The sequence below is a fragment of the Mustela erminea genome, chromosome 4, assembly GCF_009829155.1.
Source record: "Mustela erminea isolate mMusErm1 chromosome 4, mMusErm1.Pri, whole genome shotgun sequence".
NCBI classification, from domain to species: Eukaryota; Metazoa; Chordata; class Mammalia; order Carnivora; family Mustelidae; genus Mustela; species Mustela erminea.
Window position 1 is genome coordinate 77,057,546 of NC_045617.1, and position 20,770 is coordinate 77,078,315.

Sequence of the window (20,770 nt, forward strand, 5' to 3'; positions counted from 1 at the left end):
GAGTGTTCCCTTGTTTTAACATTTTTGATCATGTTTAAATGAGCACCTTTACTTCTCAGGTAATTCCAGGTATAAATATATAAGTAATATTTAATTGTTGTACTCAAAATGACTTCAGGGGCACCTGGGTGGCTCAGTGGGTTAAGCCGCTGCCTTTGGCTCAGGTCCTGGGATCGAGTCCCACATCGGGTTCTCTGCTCGGCAGGGAGCCTGCTTCCTCCTCTCTCTCTCTGCCTGCTTCTCTGCCTACTTGTGATCTCCCTCTGTCAAAAAAAAAAAAAAAAAGTGACTTCAAAATCTATGACAATGTTTAAATTATTTTCAACAGGTTTTTCCTTCTAAGATAGTACTGCAAATATAATTGTTGATTTACTAGTAAATACTTTTCTTCTTTGAATATGTTATTTTAATAAGCCAGAGTTCATTTTTTTTTTAACCTTAAATTTTTTATGCCATGCAGTACCTTGAAAATCATTGGAACAGAAATACAGTCATTATATTGCCTCCCTACAGACTGCTACGGCCCCACAGTTTTCGTATATAGCCTCAAGGGGTACGTGGACAGTGACAACATGATGATTAATATTCCTTTCAACTCAACTGAATCCAGTAACTGCAATCTTGCATTAGAGGCATATTAATAATGGCCAGCATTGTCTTGCTCATTTTATAAGCATCTCTTTTCTAGGAGTGGCCCTTGTAGTCATAAAACTTTAAAGAAACATACAGGAATAAGACTGATGATTCAGAGACCTGTACCCCGAAACAAATAATTCATTATATGTTAATAAAAAAGAAGAAAGAAACATATAGGAAGCAAGAGATTTCAAAGGGATATATTTCTAAATAATTCTCAGGATTCCCCAAATGATCAGCCTCGCATGTTTTTTAAGTGAGTCAGGGCAAAAATTAAATTCTCATAATTCCATGTCACACAACTATCTGTTCTGGACAGAATTTGAAACAATTTTTTTCTGGATAGAAATAGAATCTTGTCTAATACTTATTATGCCAAAGCTCACTAATGTAAAATCACCTGCAATGAAGACCAAAGTTGCAAATAGTTTTCAAATAACAGAAGTTCTACTTAACCCTAAATTATACCAATATGTGAATATATTAAAATGCCATTTTAATACTTGATGTAATTCCTTTTTTTGAAGAGTTTAAATCATTCTTCAGATATTATGTTTTTAATCCTAATGTTCGAGTTTATGCCAGATTGATCAGCCAATCCTTACACAATCAGGGACAGTGAAACTCACTCAGTTGAAACCTATTTATATTTGTACTTAGAGAATTAATGTCTTCTTACTGTTCCCTTTCCTTTTTTTTGGCCCCCAATTCCTTTGGTCAGGGAAATTGGACACAGCTCTTGGGTATGGATTAACTAAGCTGGCCATGACTGAACTGGCTATGTGTTTCAATCTGCTGGAGGTTAAACAGAAACTCAACTGGTTCCACATGGTTGGAGTCTCTGCTGTTTTATCTTGCACACTGTACTATTAATTTAATAGCAGTGCTTCTGGAGTGGATATGGTGATGCAGATGGCACCATTTGCATTTTGGACCTGGCTCTATTAGAATCCTGCTGTTAAAGACTTTGAGCAGTGGGCTGTAGAGTGGGCTTATTAAACTAGTGAGTTGCATAATTAAAACAGTGAATTTGGCTGAGGTTTCAAATAAATTTCTCAAAGCCTGGGTTAGAGATTAGTACCTGAACATATTCCCCGAATAGACCAAGTATATTTTGGAAAGTGAATATTTCACAAGAAAGAGAAACCGGAGCTTCGACTGTTCAAGACTTAAACAAGCTTTAGAAGTACTTTCTTCTTTCTCTATTTTTAATGTGTCAATACGAATGAAAGGGTCCATTTTACTGCTTGGTTTCCTCATCCAGGTGGAATAAATGCCTGCTTTTATATCCAGGTGGTTCAGTGAAAATAAATGTGGTTTTATAACCATTCACATATGTAGATGAATATGTTTTCTATATGCTACATTTCATATCAGTCATGGTTATATATGATTGGATATTTAGGAATTTAAATTCTTATCAAAGTATTTGAACTCTTACAAGATAGGACAGAATATATCCAAGGTATTATTTGTTTGTGATAGTTATAGACATGCCAACAAATATTTGAGCCTGAGAAGTTGGTAAAAACTAAAAATAAGAAAAAAATAAAAGATGGTGAGTACTGGTAAAGCTGGGGGAGATAAAAATTTGGGGAGCCATAGAAGCTAGATCACACTCTATTCTCTCTCTCTCTCTCTCTGTTTTTCTCCTTTAAGGTATTCATACGGTATTTGAACAGGTTTTAGGAGTGTGCAGTCTTTTGGAAAGCCTTGGAACTCTACATGTAGATGATTTACTCATCAAATGGAATACAGAAAACCAGAATATGTATAGACCCAGAGAACATATATTTCCAAAATCTTTTTTTTTTTAAGATTTTTTTGTTGTTGTTTATTTGAGAGAGATAGCAAAAGAGAGCACAAGCAGGGAGCTCAGTCCCAGGACTCTGGGATCATGCCCTGAGCTGAAGGCAGATGTTTAACCAAATGAGCCACCCAGCTGTCTCCCCCAAAATCATTCCATATAAATACACTATCTAATGCTAATTCATTTTTAAAGTGTCAACGAATCAGTTTTGATCCCCACTTTTCATAACTTTATAGTTATCACCTTATTTAAATGATTTTAATTCATGAAGCTAATGTAACTTTTATTCCTATTTTTTCCCTCTGTTCATTTTATCAGATGGTTTTCTTAAGGGAAATATACCAGTTTTATGGAACTGAGGAGCAAACCCTTTAATTCTTAAACTGGTAATAAGTACTTACTTTGGTTTTAAGGTATAAGCTCTGACATGTTAGTTAATGTTTACCTTTTAATTAACCTTGGTTTTTACTTACATAAAAGAAATTATAGTTTATTTCATAAACATGACACAGTAATGTCCATACTTTTGACCTTAAGTTGAATTAATACAGCAATTCAGTGGACTATTACATGTGTTTAAAAGAAACTTACAGCCACATTTTAACTTTTCTTGGATCACCAAGATGCCGTTCACAGCGTTGTTGCTGATATAAATGGCCCTGGTGAGTAAGGAGAATTCCCTCATGCCAGAGGAATTGTAGGCACTGAGTATTTCCTGTGGCAGAAGCTAACTGGAAGAATGCTCATTCCATTCCAACGTGATGGTTTCTAATGGAAGATTTTATGGCTTAAAATGATTTTGCCGAATATACTCATATTTAAAGCCAAATATTTTAGAATATATTTCTGTCTAACCTCTAAGAACTAATTTCCAGATGGAGATGAGTAAGGCAGTCTAAAGACTGCCATGATTAATTCAGATGAAGGGATGATCATTGCGGAATGCAGAGCCACATGGCAAATATTGACAAGAAATATTGGTCAGAATCTCATCTGGCAGTCCACAGTTTGGGCATCCTTCATAGGTAGGAATAACTACGTATACATAAGCTTTAGAAGAAAAGATATACATTCATTGTAGGGAATTCTAGAAAGTGGTGCTATTTTTCATAAATAAAAGGTCCAAGTTATGGTTGTTAAAGACTATTTCCCTGACTCAAGGTAAACACTCAGACATATTTATTCAATAAGTAAGTTAGGAGCATAGTGTATGATTTTGACAAAGAAGGATGTCACCATTATTTTATCCTACTTTTAGAAATGTCTTGGATCAACCAGTTTGAGTCAGAATCCAAATTTAGGAACTACTGCCTGTGTACCCAGGAAAAATTAACTCATTTTTGTTGCCTCTGTTTTCTCCTATGTAAAATGGGTATGATACAGTTGTGAAGATTAAGTGATTATGAAATGTATATGTGAAATCATTCAAAGAATTCTTGGCAAATTTTAATTTCAACAGTATCTATCAGTCAGTTAACTAGTCTTCTTAATCACTAGTGATTAGGTCAGTGACAATCCCTTGTGGACTTCTTATCTGCGTTATTTCTCATCCTATATTTGGGACCACTTGACATCCTTCTGAGCATTGGCTGAAGCAACTTAAGATCTGTCATCCCAAGATTCTGTAACATGACACTAAACTACCTTTTTTGTCACTTCACCCCTGTATTTGTGCCTTCCTTCCTAAAAAATCTCATGCAAGCCTTTATCTACTACAAAACAAATACTGTACTTAATCTATGCTTTCTAATGTTTCACTTAATCTTCATGGAAGAATCCAACATGGTAGGTATAATCCCATTTAAAACTAGGAAAACTGAGGTTTATCTGAACTTAATGATTTTTCTCCATGTCTCATATTTATTAAGTTGTAGAGTCAAATTTTAATCTCAGATTTCTTTAAGAACACGTGGCTTTCCCACTATACCTTTCATCTCATTTCCTTCCTTCTTTTTTGCTCCACTGTGTGGACGTCTCTATAGCAGAATTTTCTCACAGCTGGAGAATCTTGAATTGTTCTCTGAACCCCCATGGTTAGGATTTTGTAATCTGCTGATCAATTTCACTGATCTGCTTGTACTTCCATAGAGCCTGGACTTGTCTTGCTTGATGGCTTCCCTGCATAACAGGCATGGTATACTTAATAAAATGTATCCACCTCTAAGTCTCCTCTCCATTGTTGCTACACTTAACAAAATAAGAAATGAGACCTGACAGTACTTATTCTTTTGGTAGAAATGCCAAACAGCATGTCATGGGTGTATTAGTTTTCTGTGGTTGCTGTAACAAATTGCCAAAAATGTGGTGTCTTAAAACAATAGAAATTTATTATCTTACGGTTCTAGAGGCCAGAAATCTAAAATCAGTTTCACAGGGTCCAAATCAAATTGTCTTCAGGGCAGAACTACCTCAGGGGCTCTGGGAGAGAATCTGTTCCTTGCCTCTTTCAGCTTCTAGGGCTGCTGTACTTCTTGGGTTGTGGATGTATCACTCCAGTCTCTGATACTGTGGTCACAGTGCCTTCTTTTCTGTCTTCAAATCATCCTCTGACTCCCTATTATAAAGATACATGGGGTTGCATGTAGGGATCCTATAGATAATCCAGGATAATCTCCCTATCTCAAGATCCTTGATTTAATCACATTGCTAATTATTTTTTGTCATGTATTGTAACATTCACAAATTCCAGGGATTAAGACATGGATGCACTTTTAAGGGCCATTATATAACCATACTCCTGAGCTACTCTTTAACAAGAGTACTAGAAAGGACTGGTAGCTAAATACGAAATATAAGTATTTAAGGGTAGGAATCACAGAATGGGAAAATTTACCAAATTTATTGTAGCAACATTGTCATAAGAATTTTTATAAAACTTTAGCCACCAGCATAGCCAAAGTTAGGTGTAAAATTATTATTAGGGAATTCAGGGTCGGAGGAAGTATTCAGGTTTCATTGTTTAGGGGACCAGAACTAATTGGAATAATTCTACTATTTTTGGTTTATTTTAGGAAGCCAGATATTTATTCATTTGTTTCTTTTTGTTTTTTTCCTGATGAGATATGTGAGGACTTTAGTCATATTAGAAGCAGGATAACGTTTATGTGTGGCCAAAACAGTGACATAATTTCCTTAAGATATAATGAGTCAACTCATTAAAAATTCATACTCAGTGTGCATGTACTTTAAGTCAAAAACTTGAGAATGACCTGAATACCTCAAGTATTTTTATATTGGATAATCTCTTCACATTTCATCTAAAATATTGATTAATTAAGAGCCCAAATGGTTAATTAATTTTGATATTTGAGAAGACTAAAGAAGTAGAATGTGAGGGGTGCCTGGGTGGCTCAGTGGGTTAAGCCTCTGCCTTCGGCTCAGGTCGTGACCTTAGGGTCCTGGGATCAAGCCTCACATCCCGGGCTCTCTGCTCAGCAGGGAGCCTGCTTCCTCCTCTCTGTCTCTGTCTGCCTCTCTGCGATCTCTATCTGTCAAATAAATTAAAAAAAAAAAAAGAAGTAGAATGAAAAGTCTCTAGACCCTTGTACACAACTCTCATCTGACTTAACACGGATAACTAACAGACTTCTTTCACTCAGTGTATTTGAAGTCCACGTTAAGTTCCATTGCACAGAATGTCTTCATCCCTCTCTATTACTGGTCACAATATTAGATATCATTATCCACCCAGGCTATTCAAGCAGCAGAAGGAGGGATTGTTGTTGCCAGGGGTGATATGGATTTGATGGACTTCAGAATCATCTGGATAGTTTAAAAATATACATATATATAATATTTAATATAATATATATTTAATAATATAATATAATATAATATAATATATTTAATTTAATATTATATATATTTTTCTACCAAAAGAATAACTACTATCAGGTCTTGTTTCTTATTTTGTTAAGTGTAGCAACAATGGCAGGGAGATTTAGAGGTGGATATATTTTATTAAGTATACCAGGCCTACCATATATATATATATATGGCTGAAATGGCTGAAATGGATATATATTTATATATCCATTTCAGACTCCATTCTGGGACCATTAATGTTTGGGAGGTGAGCACAGGGTTTGAGTCAAGCTTTTCAAATGATTCAAATGAGCCAGGGTTAGAATTTCTGTCAACTGAACTCATGGCCTAGAGTGAACTCTAGAACTCTAGAACAGTCTACGGACAGACACAGAATGTACAACTGGATGTCTCTAGGTGAGGCCTGCACTAACTATTTACCATAGTCTTCACTACACTCTCTCATCACTCCTGGAGTAGACATTTAATATGCATCATTTCAGAAGACTTTTGAGTGACAGTCCTGCCATAGACATCTTGGTCTCTCTCAATACAAAGAATGGTCCTGCTCAGCCCCTTGTCATACTCCCTCTTTACTATCTTTACTATCATTTATCCTTTCCTCACCTCTCTACTTCCACTGCTATCTTCTCCACAATCATTTCTCAACTAGATTAGGGTAGTGCTTAATCCCTACCCCCTTCCTTCCTTTCTTCCTTTTATCTTCTTTCTCTCTTTCTTTCTCTCTCCCTTTCTTTCTTTCTTTCTTTCTTCCTTTTTTTCTTTTGTCTCATTAAATAGGATCTATGACCAGCATGGAGCCCAAGGTAGGGCCTGAACTCATGACCCTGAGATCTGGACCTGAACTGAGATCAAGCATCAGTTACTTAACAACTGAGCTACCCAGGCAGCCCTAAGATAGTCATTTCTTAACTGATTTCTCTGAATCACCCCTTAAATTCATGCTAATCATGACCCTCACCGGCTTCAATCCATTTGTTGCCATTATAGCATGTTAGAGGTAAAAGCCACATTTTCTACCATGGTATAAAAGACTTTCTTCATTTGATCAAAGATATCCATACAAATGTCCAGCTGTTTGTACTTTCCCACATAGCTTCCCTACTCTGCAACCTCCTCCTCAACCCCCTCAATTCTCAACTTGGCCCCTGCTGCCCCACCAGCCCATCCCAGATCTACCTACATTGCCTGTGCCTTAAGCGGCCACACTGTTGGGCATTCCCTAAGTAGGCTCCATGACATCTCACAGCTCTGTGCATCTGTATGAGCACTTTTCTGTGGGCAGAAGCCCCTTCCTGTGGAGTCACTGGATAAGTCTGTTCATCTCTTTGATTTTCAAAATGGACTTTCAGGGCAGGAGCTATATGTGTCTTCATGTTTGCTCTAGGTCATTTTTGACATTTCCTTTTGTGATTCTGTGTTTTCCTATTTATAAACAAAGAGATTCACGTTCATTGGTCTTCCAGATTTCTACCAGCTCTGAATTTATGTGCTTATATCGAATTAAAAATGACTCTAACATCTAGCAAAGTACCCAACACATGAAACACATTCAATAAACATTGAAATAATGAATGAATGAATTAATGAAGCAATCATTTTCCCTGTTTTGTTAATCTCGACTTGACTCCTACTGACAATTGTTTCCTTGGACATTTCTATGTTTATTTTCACATGTATATAATTATTCAGCTTTAATTGGGCTATTGTGATGTCAAATTTATTCGGTCAGCACCAGTTGAAGAATTTGTAGGAACTCCATATTAAAACAAAAAATGATTTGTAACATATAATTAGGAAACACAATAAAATTTATAACATAATAATATAGATTAAAGTAATACAGATTAATTTGGACAATTTGGAAAATGCAAAAAAGAAAGAAAAACAACTACAACCAATTATCCAAAGATAATTACTAATATATTTTTTACTTTCCTCTAGCTTTTTTTTCATTTAGTTTTATTTATTGCATATTGCCCTGGGTTTTTTGCAACTACAAATTTTATTGTTATTTTTCAGATAACATTTAGGCTTTTTTTTTAACCATTAAACATGTCAATGTACTCCTAGATTAAACCAGAAAAGATTGGAACCCAATTGGTAAGCATGTAACTAGATGGGAAGACATTATCGAAGATGGTTCCTAGACAAAAGGAGAGTTTTTTAAGGCATTCAAAATAATAGGTATTTGTTAGATCAGCCTGACTTGTTTAGTGTTCAGGTGAAGAGCTGACTTTAGGAGTGGGGAAGAAGTTCACATGGCAGAAGTGTATGCTGATGAATGGCATGTGGTCAACATCGAATTGGGCTAGTCAGTGGAAACGGGGTTATCCTCACAGGCAGTTATTGTAGATGAAAAAACTGGTGACAGCCATTAGGCAAAATACACATTAAGTTATTCACCGTAACTAATTTGTGCCAAACACCATATTGGGCACTAAAAATTCAATGATGTATAAGACCTAGTCCAGTGAGAGATCTAAAACAGCAAACACGCAATTACACTATCTTGTGGTGAGTACCCCACAAAGAGATATCCTGCAGCAGACAACTAGCTGCCTCGGTTGCTGAATAGGTGTGACTGTAGTTTTCTGATAAAGCTTTAGAGGAATGTATGGCTGAAGATTTAGATGTGCACTCTGGAACCTAAAATGGAAGACATAAGAGCTAGGTCAAGGGTCAGTCTTCAAGGAACCAGGTGAGAACTTGATTGGAAGAGTGCAGGAGAACCCAAATAATTAATATTGGTATTGGTTTCCCAGGGCTCCAGTTAAAAAAAAAAAAAAAGTATCAAAACTGGATGGCTTAAAATAACAGAAATTTATTTTCTCACAGTTATAGAGGTAAATTAAATTTATTTGTTACCATCAACTGAAAAATACAGTAGTCTATATATTGTCTCCAACGTTAAGATTTTAGCCGGATGGATTACCTCAAAGAGCTGTAAAGGAGAATCTATTTCATGCTTCTCCTGGCTCCTGCTGGCTGGCTGGCAACATTTGACTTATGGATGAACCGTTTTAATCTCTGCCTTCGTCTTCAAATGGTGTTCTCCCGGCATCTCCGTTTCTTCGCCTTGTGCATATCTGTGTCTGTGTCCAAATTTCCCCTTTTCATAAGGACATCAGTCATATTGAATTAAAGACCACTGTAATGACTCCATTTTAAACTGATTACCTCTGTAAAGACTCTATTTCCAACTAAGGTCACATTCTGAGGCACTGGAGATTAGGACTTCAACACGTCTTTTGAAACTATGCAATTCAAGGCATAACAGTCTCACATGAGTCAGAAGAACATTTTTAAAAGGGTAATTTAGAATAATAATCCTGATTGACTGGTTTAGGGTTGTTTCTGGGAAACCATTACAGGACTGGAATCATAGGCTGACAAAGGATTTTGCTGAAGATGATGAGCAAAAGCCAAAGAGGATAGGATGTTCAAGTGTATCTAAAGATCCTGCCCCTTATAAAAAATGCTCTCAAAGACCACAGACTAATGTAGTGAGCCTGTATTTTATAAACTTTTACTTTTGTCCTCTCTCAGCTATGCATAATGGACTTTTTAAGGTATCAAATATATTTTCTTTTTCTCTCTGCCAGCGCTGAAAGATAAATCTGGAAAGTGAGGCAAGAAGGCTCTGCACAAAGCTATGTATCACTTCCTGCATAGTAATTGTTCCTTTTGAGGAAGTGATTATAGTTCTGACTGTAGCAATGGAGTCCCAGTTGAAGGGGAAATTACCCATACAATTCAATCAGATTCGAGAGTAAAACTGTATTTTGGAATTTGAATATATATCTTGTGATTTGGAGCATATATCAGAGGAGCTTTATATATTTGGGTAATTTGCCTAATCAGCACATTAATACATAAACAAATGTAATTTTATTGTGGAAAAAGAAGTGTATATTCCAGGATGGATTGTGCATTACATGCTTGGAGAAGCCAGCAGCACACTTTGGTTGTAAGAACAAGTTTCTAGTCTGCACAAGACCTGCATGGACGAGGTAGCATAGCTTTGGAGGAAGAGTATGATTTGGCAATCTGTTCACAATACTCTTGTTCTTTTCTGCCATGGCCTCTTTTGAGACAGTGTTTTCTTATCCAGGGACAAAGAAGTTCAGACTAAGGGATCTTCTAGGTTCTTATCAGCTCTAAAATTGTGTGCTTATTTTAAGTAAAAAAAAAAAAAAATCATAAAATAATCCTTTAGGAAGAATTAGTAATATAATCTTCAACAAATTTCTCTACTCCTCAAGAGTGCTCTTCTATTGAGTTCATCATTATTGCTTAGAATGTGTAGTTCATCTTGCCTTAGCACAGGATAGAAATTCTACAATTAGTTACAAAAATAAATAAATAAAAACATACAGCGACATACATACTAACCAAAAGCACATTGGACATTTTGTTTAGTGTTGGCTAAAACCTCTGCAAATTAGTACTGAAAAATTTTTGACACCAAACTTTCGATTTTTTCCAACTACTACTAACACAGAGATCAGCAAAGAGCTCAGCCAACCTGGCCCTGAATGCCTGGTGGTTTGCTGCTAGGGAAGATTTGGTCGATAAGAACCTCAGGGTCAGATTCACTATGAGCTCTGGTACATTCAGAAAAGGACACAGGGCCTGTCTGGCAGGCTGCCAGGGCCAAGCTCTGTAAAAGCACAGAACACAGCTTGCAGAGTGCTGGAGAGGGACCACATGGGGTGGGCGAGAGACTGCGGCAGAGTTCAGTTGAGCTGAATGTTCTGGTCAGAGAAAGGTCAGAGTCTGGGCAAGAGCAGGAACAGCAGGGCCATGCCAACTCCAATGCCAAACATCAGGGCCATTCCAACTGGTGGATTCCATTTGTTTTTAATTACCAGTATACCAAAGGGACTTTTGTTTCTTGTAAATAAGGATGACAAACAAATTAAGCTCCAGCAGGTGCAACAAGCTTATTTTGTCCTGAGCTAAAAGTGTCCTAGCTAAGATATAACTTGCCAACAGAGCTGATGACAAGGAAAGTACTTTTTTTCTTCCACATGAAAACTTCTGGTTGTAGTTTCTAAGCAAAGAGGAGGTGCACAAGCAAATGTGGTTGTTGTGGCAAATTACTTTCTTTTATCTTAGAATAATTATTAAGGCAGTTACTGGTGGTTGCATTGTTTTGATAGAAGTTTTAAAATTTTGCGTCTGAGCTCAGTCTTGCGGAAGTTTGAAGGTTTCATCCAAGAAGCTTTAGTGGCTGTCTGCCATTTTGAACAGCTCCCTAGAGCCCATGGGTCCAGCTGTTTCATTGAGCAGTGTTACGGTACCATTTCTGAGGGGGATAATGAAATTCCAGCATACAGGATTGTGTCTATAAATCAAAACTTAGACTGTGAGGAACCAGATTTTCCCCCAGGGTGACAGGAATGAGGCATTAATATGCTAATTTGAGTCTGAATTCAGCCCCCTTGCTCTTTCAATTTTGTATTAATTCCTCCGTTTATGCCTGTGCACACGTCAGCCAAAAAATCCTTTAGTGGAATGGACAACCAGCTGTCCGAGGTGGGTGAGGTCTGGTCCTTCACAGAAGCAGAGACACAGATTAGGTGTTCTCCTGGGGACCCTGCCAATCAGGTTCCAGAAGCACAGCTTATCTCATGCAAACTTGGTTCCCCCTAGAGAACTTTTAAAAGAGGCTTTGTTTTTGCCAAGATTCTCCTTCAGTTTTCGGCTTAATTAATAGTAATCCAAAAGCACCAAAATAAGCTACCTGTGGTCGTGTGTAAATGCTGAGGTCCTCTCTTTCTTTTGTGAGATATTTATATTGACCTTAGTAACTCAGAAACACCCAAAAGGACTATTAAATGTAAGGAAAAATAAAGCTTAGATGGTCTAAGGTGTATTTTCTTTCTTGTTTCTCACTGAGGTTTAATTATTTAAGAAATTTTGATAAATTGTAAATTTTGTATGCCCAGAAGCAAGCAGTGTTTATAATATCTATACCATATCATTAATAAATGGAATTGTATTCGAAGATGAAAATAGTTTTTCTTATAATTTTAGAATTTGGCTCACTCAAAGAAAAATCTATTAAAACTCCACTATGGAGCAGACATCACATGATGAGCCAGGGATACAAAAATAAAATAACGTGGTGTGGTCTTTAAAGAGATTTCACCTACTAGGGAGTCAGATATAAAAACAACAGCAGTAATATTATTTACTAGTTAAAATGGAATTACGCACATGGTTTTGTTTGCCTATGAAGTAAGTAGAGATCAAAGAACATTTTGCAGTGGAGGAGACAAGTGAGTCAGCACTTAAAGGACACATTGATAAGAGGAAGTGTGGGAGTAAGAATGTAAAGTTCAAGGGGAAATTCATGGAGATGAGATTACATTGATGAGTAAATATCAAAGCATTAAAGCAATAAAATATTTTTAGATTTCCTATAGCATCTACTATGTTATAGATACCATGCTAGGCCATGGGGGGTTATTAATATTCATAACAGGTCAAGAGTATAATCAGATTTTCCTATTAGAAATGTTACTCTGAGAGAGAAAAATCTCAATCTAAAGGTTCAAGGGAATAGATAAGATATTATTATAATAATGTAATAATATTATAATAATATGTAATATATAGTAATATAATAATATCATAATATTATGATATTATTATATCATTATAATAATAATATAATAATATAATATAATATATATAATATATTATATATATAATATAATATAATATATATAATATATATTATATATAATATAATAATATAATAATAATATAATAATAATATAATAATATTATGATATTATTATTATATCATAATATTATTATATTATATTTCTAATATAATGATATAATATAATAATATAGCAAGAAGGGCATTCTACTCCAAATTTTGAAATAGTCTCTTTCCCTTTTACCTTCCTGTCCCCTTACTAGATTAATTTCTTTTCACCTTAACATCCTTAAACATCCTTTCTACCAAGGGACATTCCCCAAATACACAGACTAGTGTAAGTCTCTGAATGTCACCTTTCTTCATGGCAATTATACCAACTGCAATTAACTACCTTTGCAGTTGTTTGTCTAACTTCTCTTATTCCTCAGCTTGTTGACATCAGAGTGACAAGAATAGACTCTCTCTTGACTAACAATCTTTATCACATAGCAGGTGCTTTCTATATTTTTGTGTAAATAAATTACTGGTGGAGAATGTAATATTGGATTAAAAAAAGATGTGTAAGAGAAATACTGAAAGGTAGATTGAAAGAGATTGGCAAATGAACAAAAGTGGAAAAGATGAATCCTGGATGACTACCATGTTTCTAGCCTGACAACTGGAAATTCTATTAATAAGAGTTATGGCTTAATTGTGGAGAAAGCTTTTGACTTAATGAATTTATATTAATGAATTGGATCATAACTCATAGTAAATTAAATTTCATTTCCTTTAAAAAGATTTGGTGTCATTCTCATCTCATCCCAGTATATTTTCAAAAATTGTTAGTGTGGAATATTTCTGTAGCAGAGTAACATGTAAAATTTACGTTGATTATACTTTGCATCAGATTCAGAAAATTATCTCTCTGTATTTCTGTTTTTATATTTTGATGTTCCTCCAGTGTTGAGCTGGGCTCCTTTGGCATACAGCATGATAAATTTTTAAAGCTTTCTACTGCATGGTATTGAAATTAAAGGTTTGGGGAAGCTAAGGTGTATTCTTACCTTTGCAATTAGACCTGCTTTTGGTACAAGTTTGTGCTTGGATATGAAATGAAAGTAGAAATAAAAAATTTATAATTATCTTAATATTTAAACATCTAACTATGTAAAAAGTCATTCCAGTTAAAAAAGATTTTCAAAAGCAGCAGATAAGTTTTTGACATCAAAATTGCCATGAAAACATTTCATTATTCATTCTCTTTATTTAAGTGAAAAGTATTGTTTTTTTCTTTCCAGTTGCACACCGAGAAAAAGAAAAAGTAAAAGAAAAAGAAAAATCTGAAAAAAAAGGTATGGAGTTATTCTTACTCTGTTCTTACACATTGGCCCCTCCCCCTTTGAACTCCTCTTTACATCCTATCTTTCAAAATTATATTATGCTATTTTCCTAAGAATTGAACCTATAAAGTAATTTCTAGGTTGAAGTGAATAAAATACATGAGACTCAAACTCTGCTACCAAGTTACTCTCTAGAAATATATCTGTTTTTTCCCTGGCAGTTTGAGACTGTCTTAGTCACCAATGAGGATAATATTTCACAAAGTATTTATCCACTTGATAGGTAAGAAAATATACTTTTTTATTTTAATTTGCATTCTTTGATTACCTATAGGACTGGGATTTTAACAAAATTAATTTGTATGTATTTGTTTAGAATCTGCAATGCAGATTCCTTGTTTAACACATACAGAGACGCTGTGAAAAGTTTCCCTCTGCCTTGTTGCCAGCCTCCCAGATCCCCTTCTATCCTACCCACACATACACACAACAAACCACTTGGATGATTTTAACGTGCATCTTTCAGAGCCTCAATAGGCATTTATGAGATAATATAGTTTACTGTTTCTCCCTGGTTTTTTACGCAAAATTTAATGTGTCCTATATTTTGGCTTTTATAATTCAATAATATAACTTGGGGATCTTTCCATATAGAAAACAGATACTTTCCTAATTTTTTAAAAGATTTTATTTATTTATTTGACAGAGAGATCACAAGTAGGCAGAGAGGCAGGCAGAGAGAGGGGAAAGAATTAGGCCTCCCGCTGAGCAGAGAGCCCGATGCAGGACTGGCTTGATTCCAGGACCCTGAGATCATGATCTGAGCCAAAGGCAGAGGCTTAACCCACTGAGCCACCCAGGTGCCCCTAGAGATTCTATTTCCAAATAGGATCGCATTCATAGAGCCTGGGGTTAGGACTTCCACATGTCTAAGAGACACAACTCAACCTATGACGCCAAATCCAGTATTTGTGACACTGCTGGGGTCTCCCCCACCAAGGCCAATACCCCAGAGAAGCCCAGAAGTGGGGGCTGGGAAGGAGGGGGCTCATTCTATTAAAAATAGGTTTGTCTCTTAGCAGTTGGAATGATTGCTCTTTCACCAGCTCCTTCACGGAATGGTTTTATTTTCATGATGATGACCTGAGCCGAAGGCAGAGGCACCCACTGAGCCACCCGGGTGCCCCTATTTTCCCAATTAAAAAAAAAACACAAAAAACTTTATGGTATTTAAATGGAGATATTTTCTTCCATTATATCTTTAAACCACTTATTATTTGTATATTGAAGGATTTAAATATGATTTTTAGTGATGTATATTTCTTTTTTTTTAAATATTTTTATTTATTTTATTTGATAGACAGAGAGAGATCACAAGTAGGCAGAGAGGCAGGCAGAGGGGGAAGCAGGCTCCCCGCTGAGCAGAGAGCCTGATGTGGGGCTCTATCCCAGGACCCTGAGATCATGACCTGAGTTGAAGGCAGAGGCTTAAACCACTGAGCCACCCAGGCGCCCCTAGTGATGTATATTTCTTATGTAACTATTCACACTCATCGCCCATTTCTCCTGATAATACTTGTGCATGTCATTTGCATATATATTCCTAGTCTGTCACTTTATCAGATATTTTTCTCAGGTTTTGTAGTTAAAGTTAGGGTTTCTGTTTGTGTGTATAGATATGTGTACATGCATATATGTGTGTATGCATGTGTGTGTTTGTGTTTAGATTCTTGAATTTTTAAGTGGCTAGATATGTTGTTTTTTTTTCTTTTGGTGTTTCTGCTTTTGAGTCTTCATTTGAAGATTAATTAAATAGTTACTAATATTTCCTCAAGTTTTTAAAATTAGTTTCATATTTCACATTTAATTTTAATTCATCAAAAATCCATCTCAGTATATATTGTGAAATAGGACTCTAATATTTTGCTTTTGTTTTAGTAATGTAGGTTATTTGTGCTAGGTTTTGGCTGATTTATATATCCAAAATATGCCTAGCCTGCTGAGTTATCTTCTGCAAAACATTCCACTTAGCTGGAATATTTTGTAATATTTTAGGAATCAGATCAGTTGAAACACTTTTCAATCTTCCTTAGTCTATACACATATTTAACATTTTGAATTAAATAATTATAGCTTTATTAATGTTTACTAAGTAATAATATCCATGAATTTCAATATAGCCACAATCTGTTTTAGAAACTGGTGTCCATTTCCCTTCTGCTACTAAATTATGCAGAATTATTGGCATTAGGTTCTACGTACTCTGACTAAATGAAATAATTCGATATTTCTCACGATTTTTTTCAACTTTCACAGTGGCTTAATATTTTTTGTTAAAAAGTAGTTGAGAATTCATTGCCCCTAAATTATAAATGTTAAGGGAAATTTTCAAATTGGAAAGCAGAACAAAATGCTTCATTTTAAGTGTCTTTGATTTGTTATATATCTAAGGAGTTTGCTTTTTATAAAGTTATTATACTGTGGCCCCATGACCTTGTGTGAATTGTGCCTTTCTTAGCTTGGCATAGTGCTTCTTCAGCTAACATTGTCATAGCTATCACCCATAACCCCAAATGGTAGTGGAGAAGGCAGGGGGGTTGAGAGGCTGATACTGTGGTGGGCGGGGGAGGGTGAAAGGGGTGAAGGGGTGGGTAGCAGTGCACCAGCCCTTTCCTTAGCCCTGCAATTGCCACCGTCACTTGGCTTTCAAAAGAGGATTGTGCTTTAGACTTTCTGCGAGGTTTGCCTTAAATCTCCAAGATTCTGGGAAACTATTCATCAACTGTATGTTAAAAGAATAGTTTTTTAACTACACATATAGGCACAATTTTTTCTTTTATAATACAAGTAAACCTGATGGACATTAGTGTTTTTATTATATAGTTGCAGAAATGCAAGTAATTGGGACTCCAATTTTTTACTCTAATAATTTGGCTCTTTCCTTAACCCCATTGTCTAATTAAATATCTTGTTTTTTCATTTAATTTTCTATAATTTCTTTAATTCTCATTATTCTCCAATAAATAATACATTAATGTTGAAAAATGTATGGTGGTTTGGTAAACTACCAAACCACACACAGTTTAATATATTTGAACAATGGCTAATCTGCACATACTTCTGTATGTCTCAGGGTTCCTTTGCTTAATAGAAGTTAGTGAAATAAATTCACGTTGATTTATTATTTTATTACATAAGGATGAGAAGGTATAATGTTTCAGGTATCATGTTAAATACTATTCAATTAAGAAGCTGCACTTGATCAGTAATCATTTGTGATTACATTATACTTTATTGGTCGTTCTCTATCAAAGTTGCTATTTCTCAGGGATTATTTGGAAAAACTTTCATTAGAGTGAAGGACATTTGGTAAAGTAGCGACCACAGATGCTAAGCATTTATCAATGCAGAAGACAGTCCCTTATAGTAAGAAATTATTCTTCCCCAAATGTCAGTTATGTCCTTGTTGAGAAACACTGTTCTGAACCAAAGCTTTAATTCTGATTTAAATATTTATTTTAATTAATCATAGAGTGTTTCTTCCTGATAAAATAACATCTTTTGACAAATTATTTTAAATTTGTTCTCTCTGTCTTTCCTAAAAACTTTATCTATTTAAAATAATAACTTTAAAAAGGAGAGTGAAACTAGCTTTCAAAATGCTTTCTAAATCTTCATGCCAAGTCTTTTGAATCAGGCTTTGTACAGTTATTATTACATTGGTATCTTTTTATTTCTACATAAGGCTTATTAATGTCGTCTACTTCAAAATAGTGCATGATTCTGGTGGCTATCAAATTTGAGGTAAAAAGAAAGCTTGATCTTGACATCTATTAAAATTATGTACTAATATATAAAATTTTCTGTTTAAGCAACTCACAAGGAAAAAATTGAGAAAAAAGAAAAAGCAGAAACAAAGAAAGGTAAATTTTCCCTTTATTCTTTCCTCCTTCCCTTCTTTCTTTCTTCCCTCTCTCCTTCCCTCTGTTCGTTCTTTCTTTCCTTCTCCCTCCTTCTTCCTCCCTCCCTCCCTCTCTCTCTCTGTCTTTCTCTTTCCTTCCTTCCTTCCTCTCTCTCTCTCTTTCTTCTTCCCCTTCCTTCCTTCCTCCCTCCCTTCCTCCCTCCCTCTCTTCTTTGCTTGCTTCACACCCAACATGGAACCTAATGCAGGGCTCAAACTCAAAACATTGAGATCAAGACCTCAGCTGAGATTAAATTGGACACTTAACCCAATGAGACAACCAAGAGCCACCCCCCTTTATTATTTCTAGAACTAAATTCTTTTCATTGAAAAGATTACAGTTTGGATTTCAGAGAGCTGGATAATTACAAGCATACAGCATTTCCTTTACATAAAAATTAATTTTGTCTTACATTTAAATTTGCTATTTTAGGGTACCTAGGTGGCTCAGTCGGTTAGGTATCTGCCTTTGGCTCAGGTCATGATCTCAGGGTCCTGGGATGGAGCCCCACATCAGATTCCCTGCTCAGTAGGGAGTCTGCTTCTCCCTCTACCCTGCCTATCTGCTTGAAATCCTTCTGTCTCACACTCACTCTCTCTCTCTTTCTCTCTCAAATAAATAAATAATCTTTCAAAAAATAAGTAAGTAATAAAATTTAATATTTTAAAGATAATAAAACTGAATACTTAATGGGGACTCTGAAAATGTGAGAGGAAGATGAAAGTCTTTTCTGCACATGTTGGGAAGAATTTGGAACCCCAAGACCTTTACCCCTTGCTGTCATCCCCATAGATACATTATATTATATGGCAAAGAGCACTTTGCAAAAGTAATTAAGGTTGATCTAACATATGGAGATTATCCTGGATTATCCACGAAGATTCAATGTAATCTTATGAACCTTTAAAGCATAGAGATATGACACAAGAGAAAGATTTGAAGTCTGAGAAGGATTTGCCCCCCATTGCTAGCTTGATAATTGAGGGGAGCACGTAGACAGCATGAGAAGAATTTTGTCAACATGTTGAATACATTGAATCTTCCCAAGAACTTCCAGTAAAAGATGCAACCCTGTTGGCAATTTGATTTTAGCCTTGTGAACCTTAAGCAGAAAACTTAGTTGAGCCATATTATGCCAAGACTTTTGTACTTTGGAAACTAGGAGATATTAAATGGATATTGGTTAAGCATCTAAGTTTGTGGTAATTTACTACTACAGAGATAGGAAACTAGCACGTTATATTTGGTTTACAGCTTTTGACCAGTAGTACACTTTGAATTAATTTTAGAAGATTCAAATTTAAGATTTAATTTTTAAGAAGAAAAGTTAATGCATATATCTTGACTGATATTGATATTTTAAGCCATTGAAGATCAAAAGTATCTTAACAATATACCTTCCCAAATAAATTAGAATATCAATGTAATTTTATATATTTTGGAGTATTACATAAATATTAAATTATAAATTTAGTATTCTAAATTTATTTGACAATTGTTTGATGCTAAAAAAAATGGATTCTAATTGATAGTTCAATCTTATTTTCTAAATTTAAATTTCCTCTTCCTATTTTAAAATACAGGTTTTATGTGACTGGTATATTTTAGTAATCTCAATTCAGTATTTTCAAGGGACTAATCATCCAAATAAACATTGGAATCTACTTTCCTAATTCAATGTGTTTATCTACCCAATGCAAAATTAAATATTTGAGAAAGATACATTTTTTACTAAATTTTTTTCATGAGGTTACTAAATTTCATTTTATTAAGATAGATGGATTATAAGCTAAAACTTTTCTTCCTAGAAGGTAGCATGAAATTAGTCTTAAGATGAGATTTATAACTAAGTTTATTTTAGTTATAAAATAGTTTAAAAAGAGATTTATTTTATTCTATTTGGTTCTCTTCGGTTTGACAGATTTGAAAAAAATAAATTCATATATATATGAAACCTTAAAGCTAGTAGGGACATTAGAGATCATCTCACCTAATTACCTAACTTAACAGATAAAGAAACCAACCTTCAGGGAGAAAAACAATTTGCCCAGATTATATAACTAGTATGTAATTAAACCAAGACAAAACCCCAAGTGAACTGAATATTAGTCTAGTATTCTTTCAAAAAATAAAGGTTTTCAAGCATCAATTATTCCTTCAAAAAATATCTATTTAATACTGTACCAGTTATTTACTACTGTGAAAAAAATTACCACAAATTTAGAAACTGAAGTCAATTCACATTTATTATGTCAGCTTCATGGGCCAAAAATCTGGGCATGGCTTAGCTCAGTCCTCTGCTTCACAATGTCTCACAAGGCCATCTTCAAAGTATTAGACAAAGATACAGTCCCATCTGCAAGCTCAACTGGAGAAGGATAATTTCTAAAGTATTTATATGATTGTTGGCAAGATTCAGTTCTTCAAGACCTATTGAATCAGGGCCTCAGTTCTTTCTGATTGGTGGCTGGAAGTCATTCTCTGTTCCTTGCCCCATGAGTCTCACTAATATGTAGCAGGTTTCATCAAACTTAGC

The 20,770-nt window shown here is 35.0% G+C and overlaps 1 protein-coding gene across 1 annotated transcript in view; it reads left to right on the plus strand.

The window, feature by feature from the left end:
* The window catches only part of TRDN (triadin), a 379,114-nt gene that overhangs the window by 92,480 nt on the left and 265,864 nt on the right, over window positions 1–20,770 (plus strand). Inside the window, exons 6-7 of the mRNA XM_032339654.1 lie at window positions 14,231–14,284; window positions 18,145–18,195. Coding sequence (XP_032195545.1) covers window positions 14,231–14,284; window positions 18,145–18,195 — 105 coding nt within the window. The remainder of the gene's footprint in view (window positions 1–14,230; window positions 14,285–18,144; window positions 18,196–20,770) is intronic.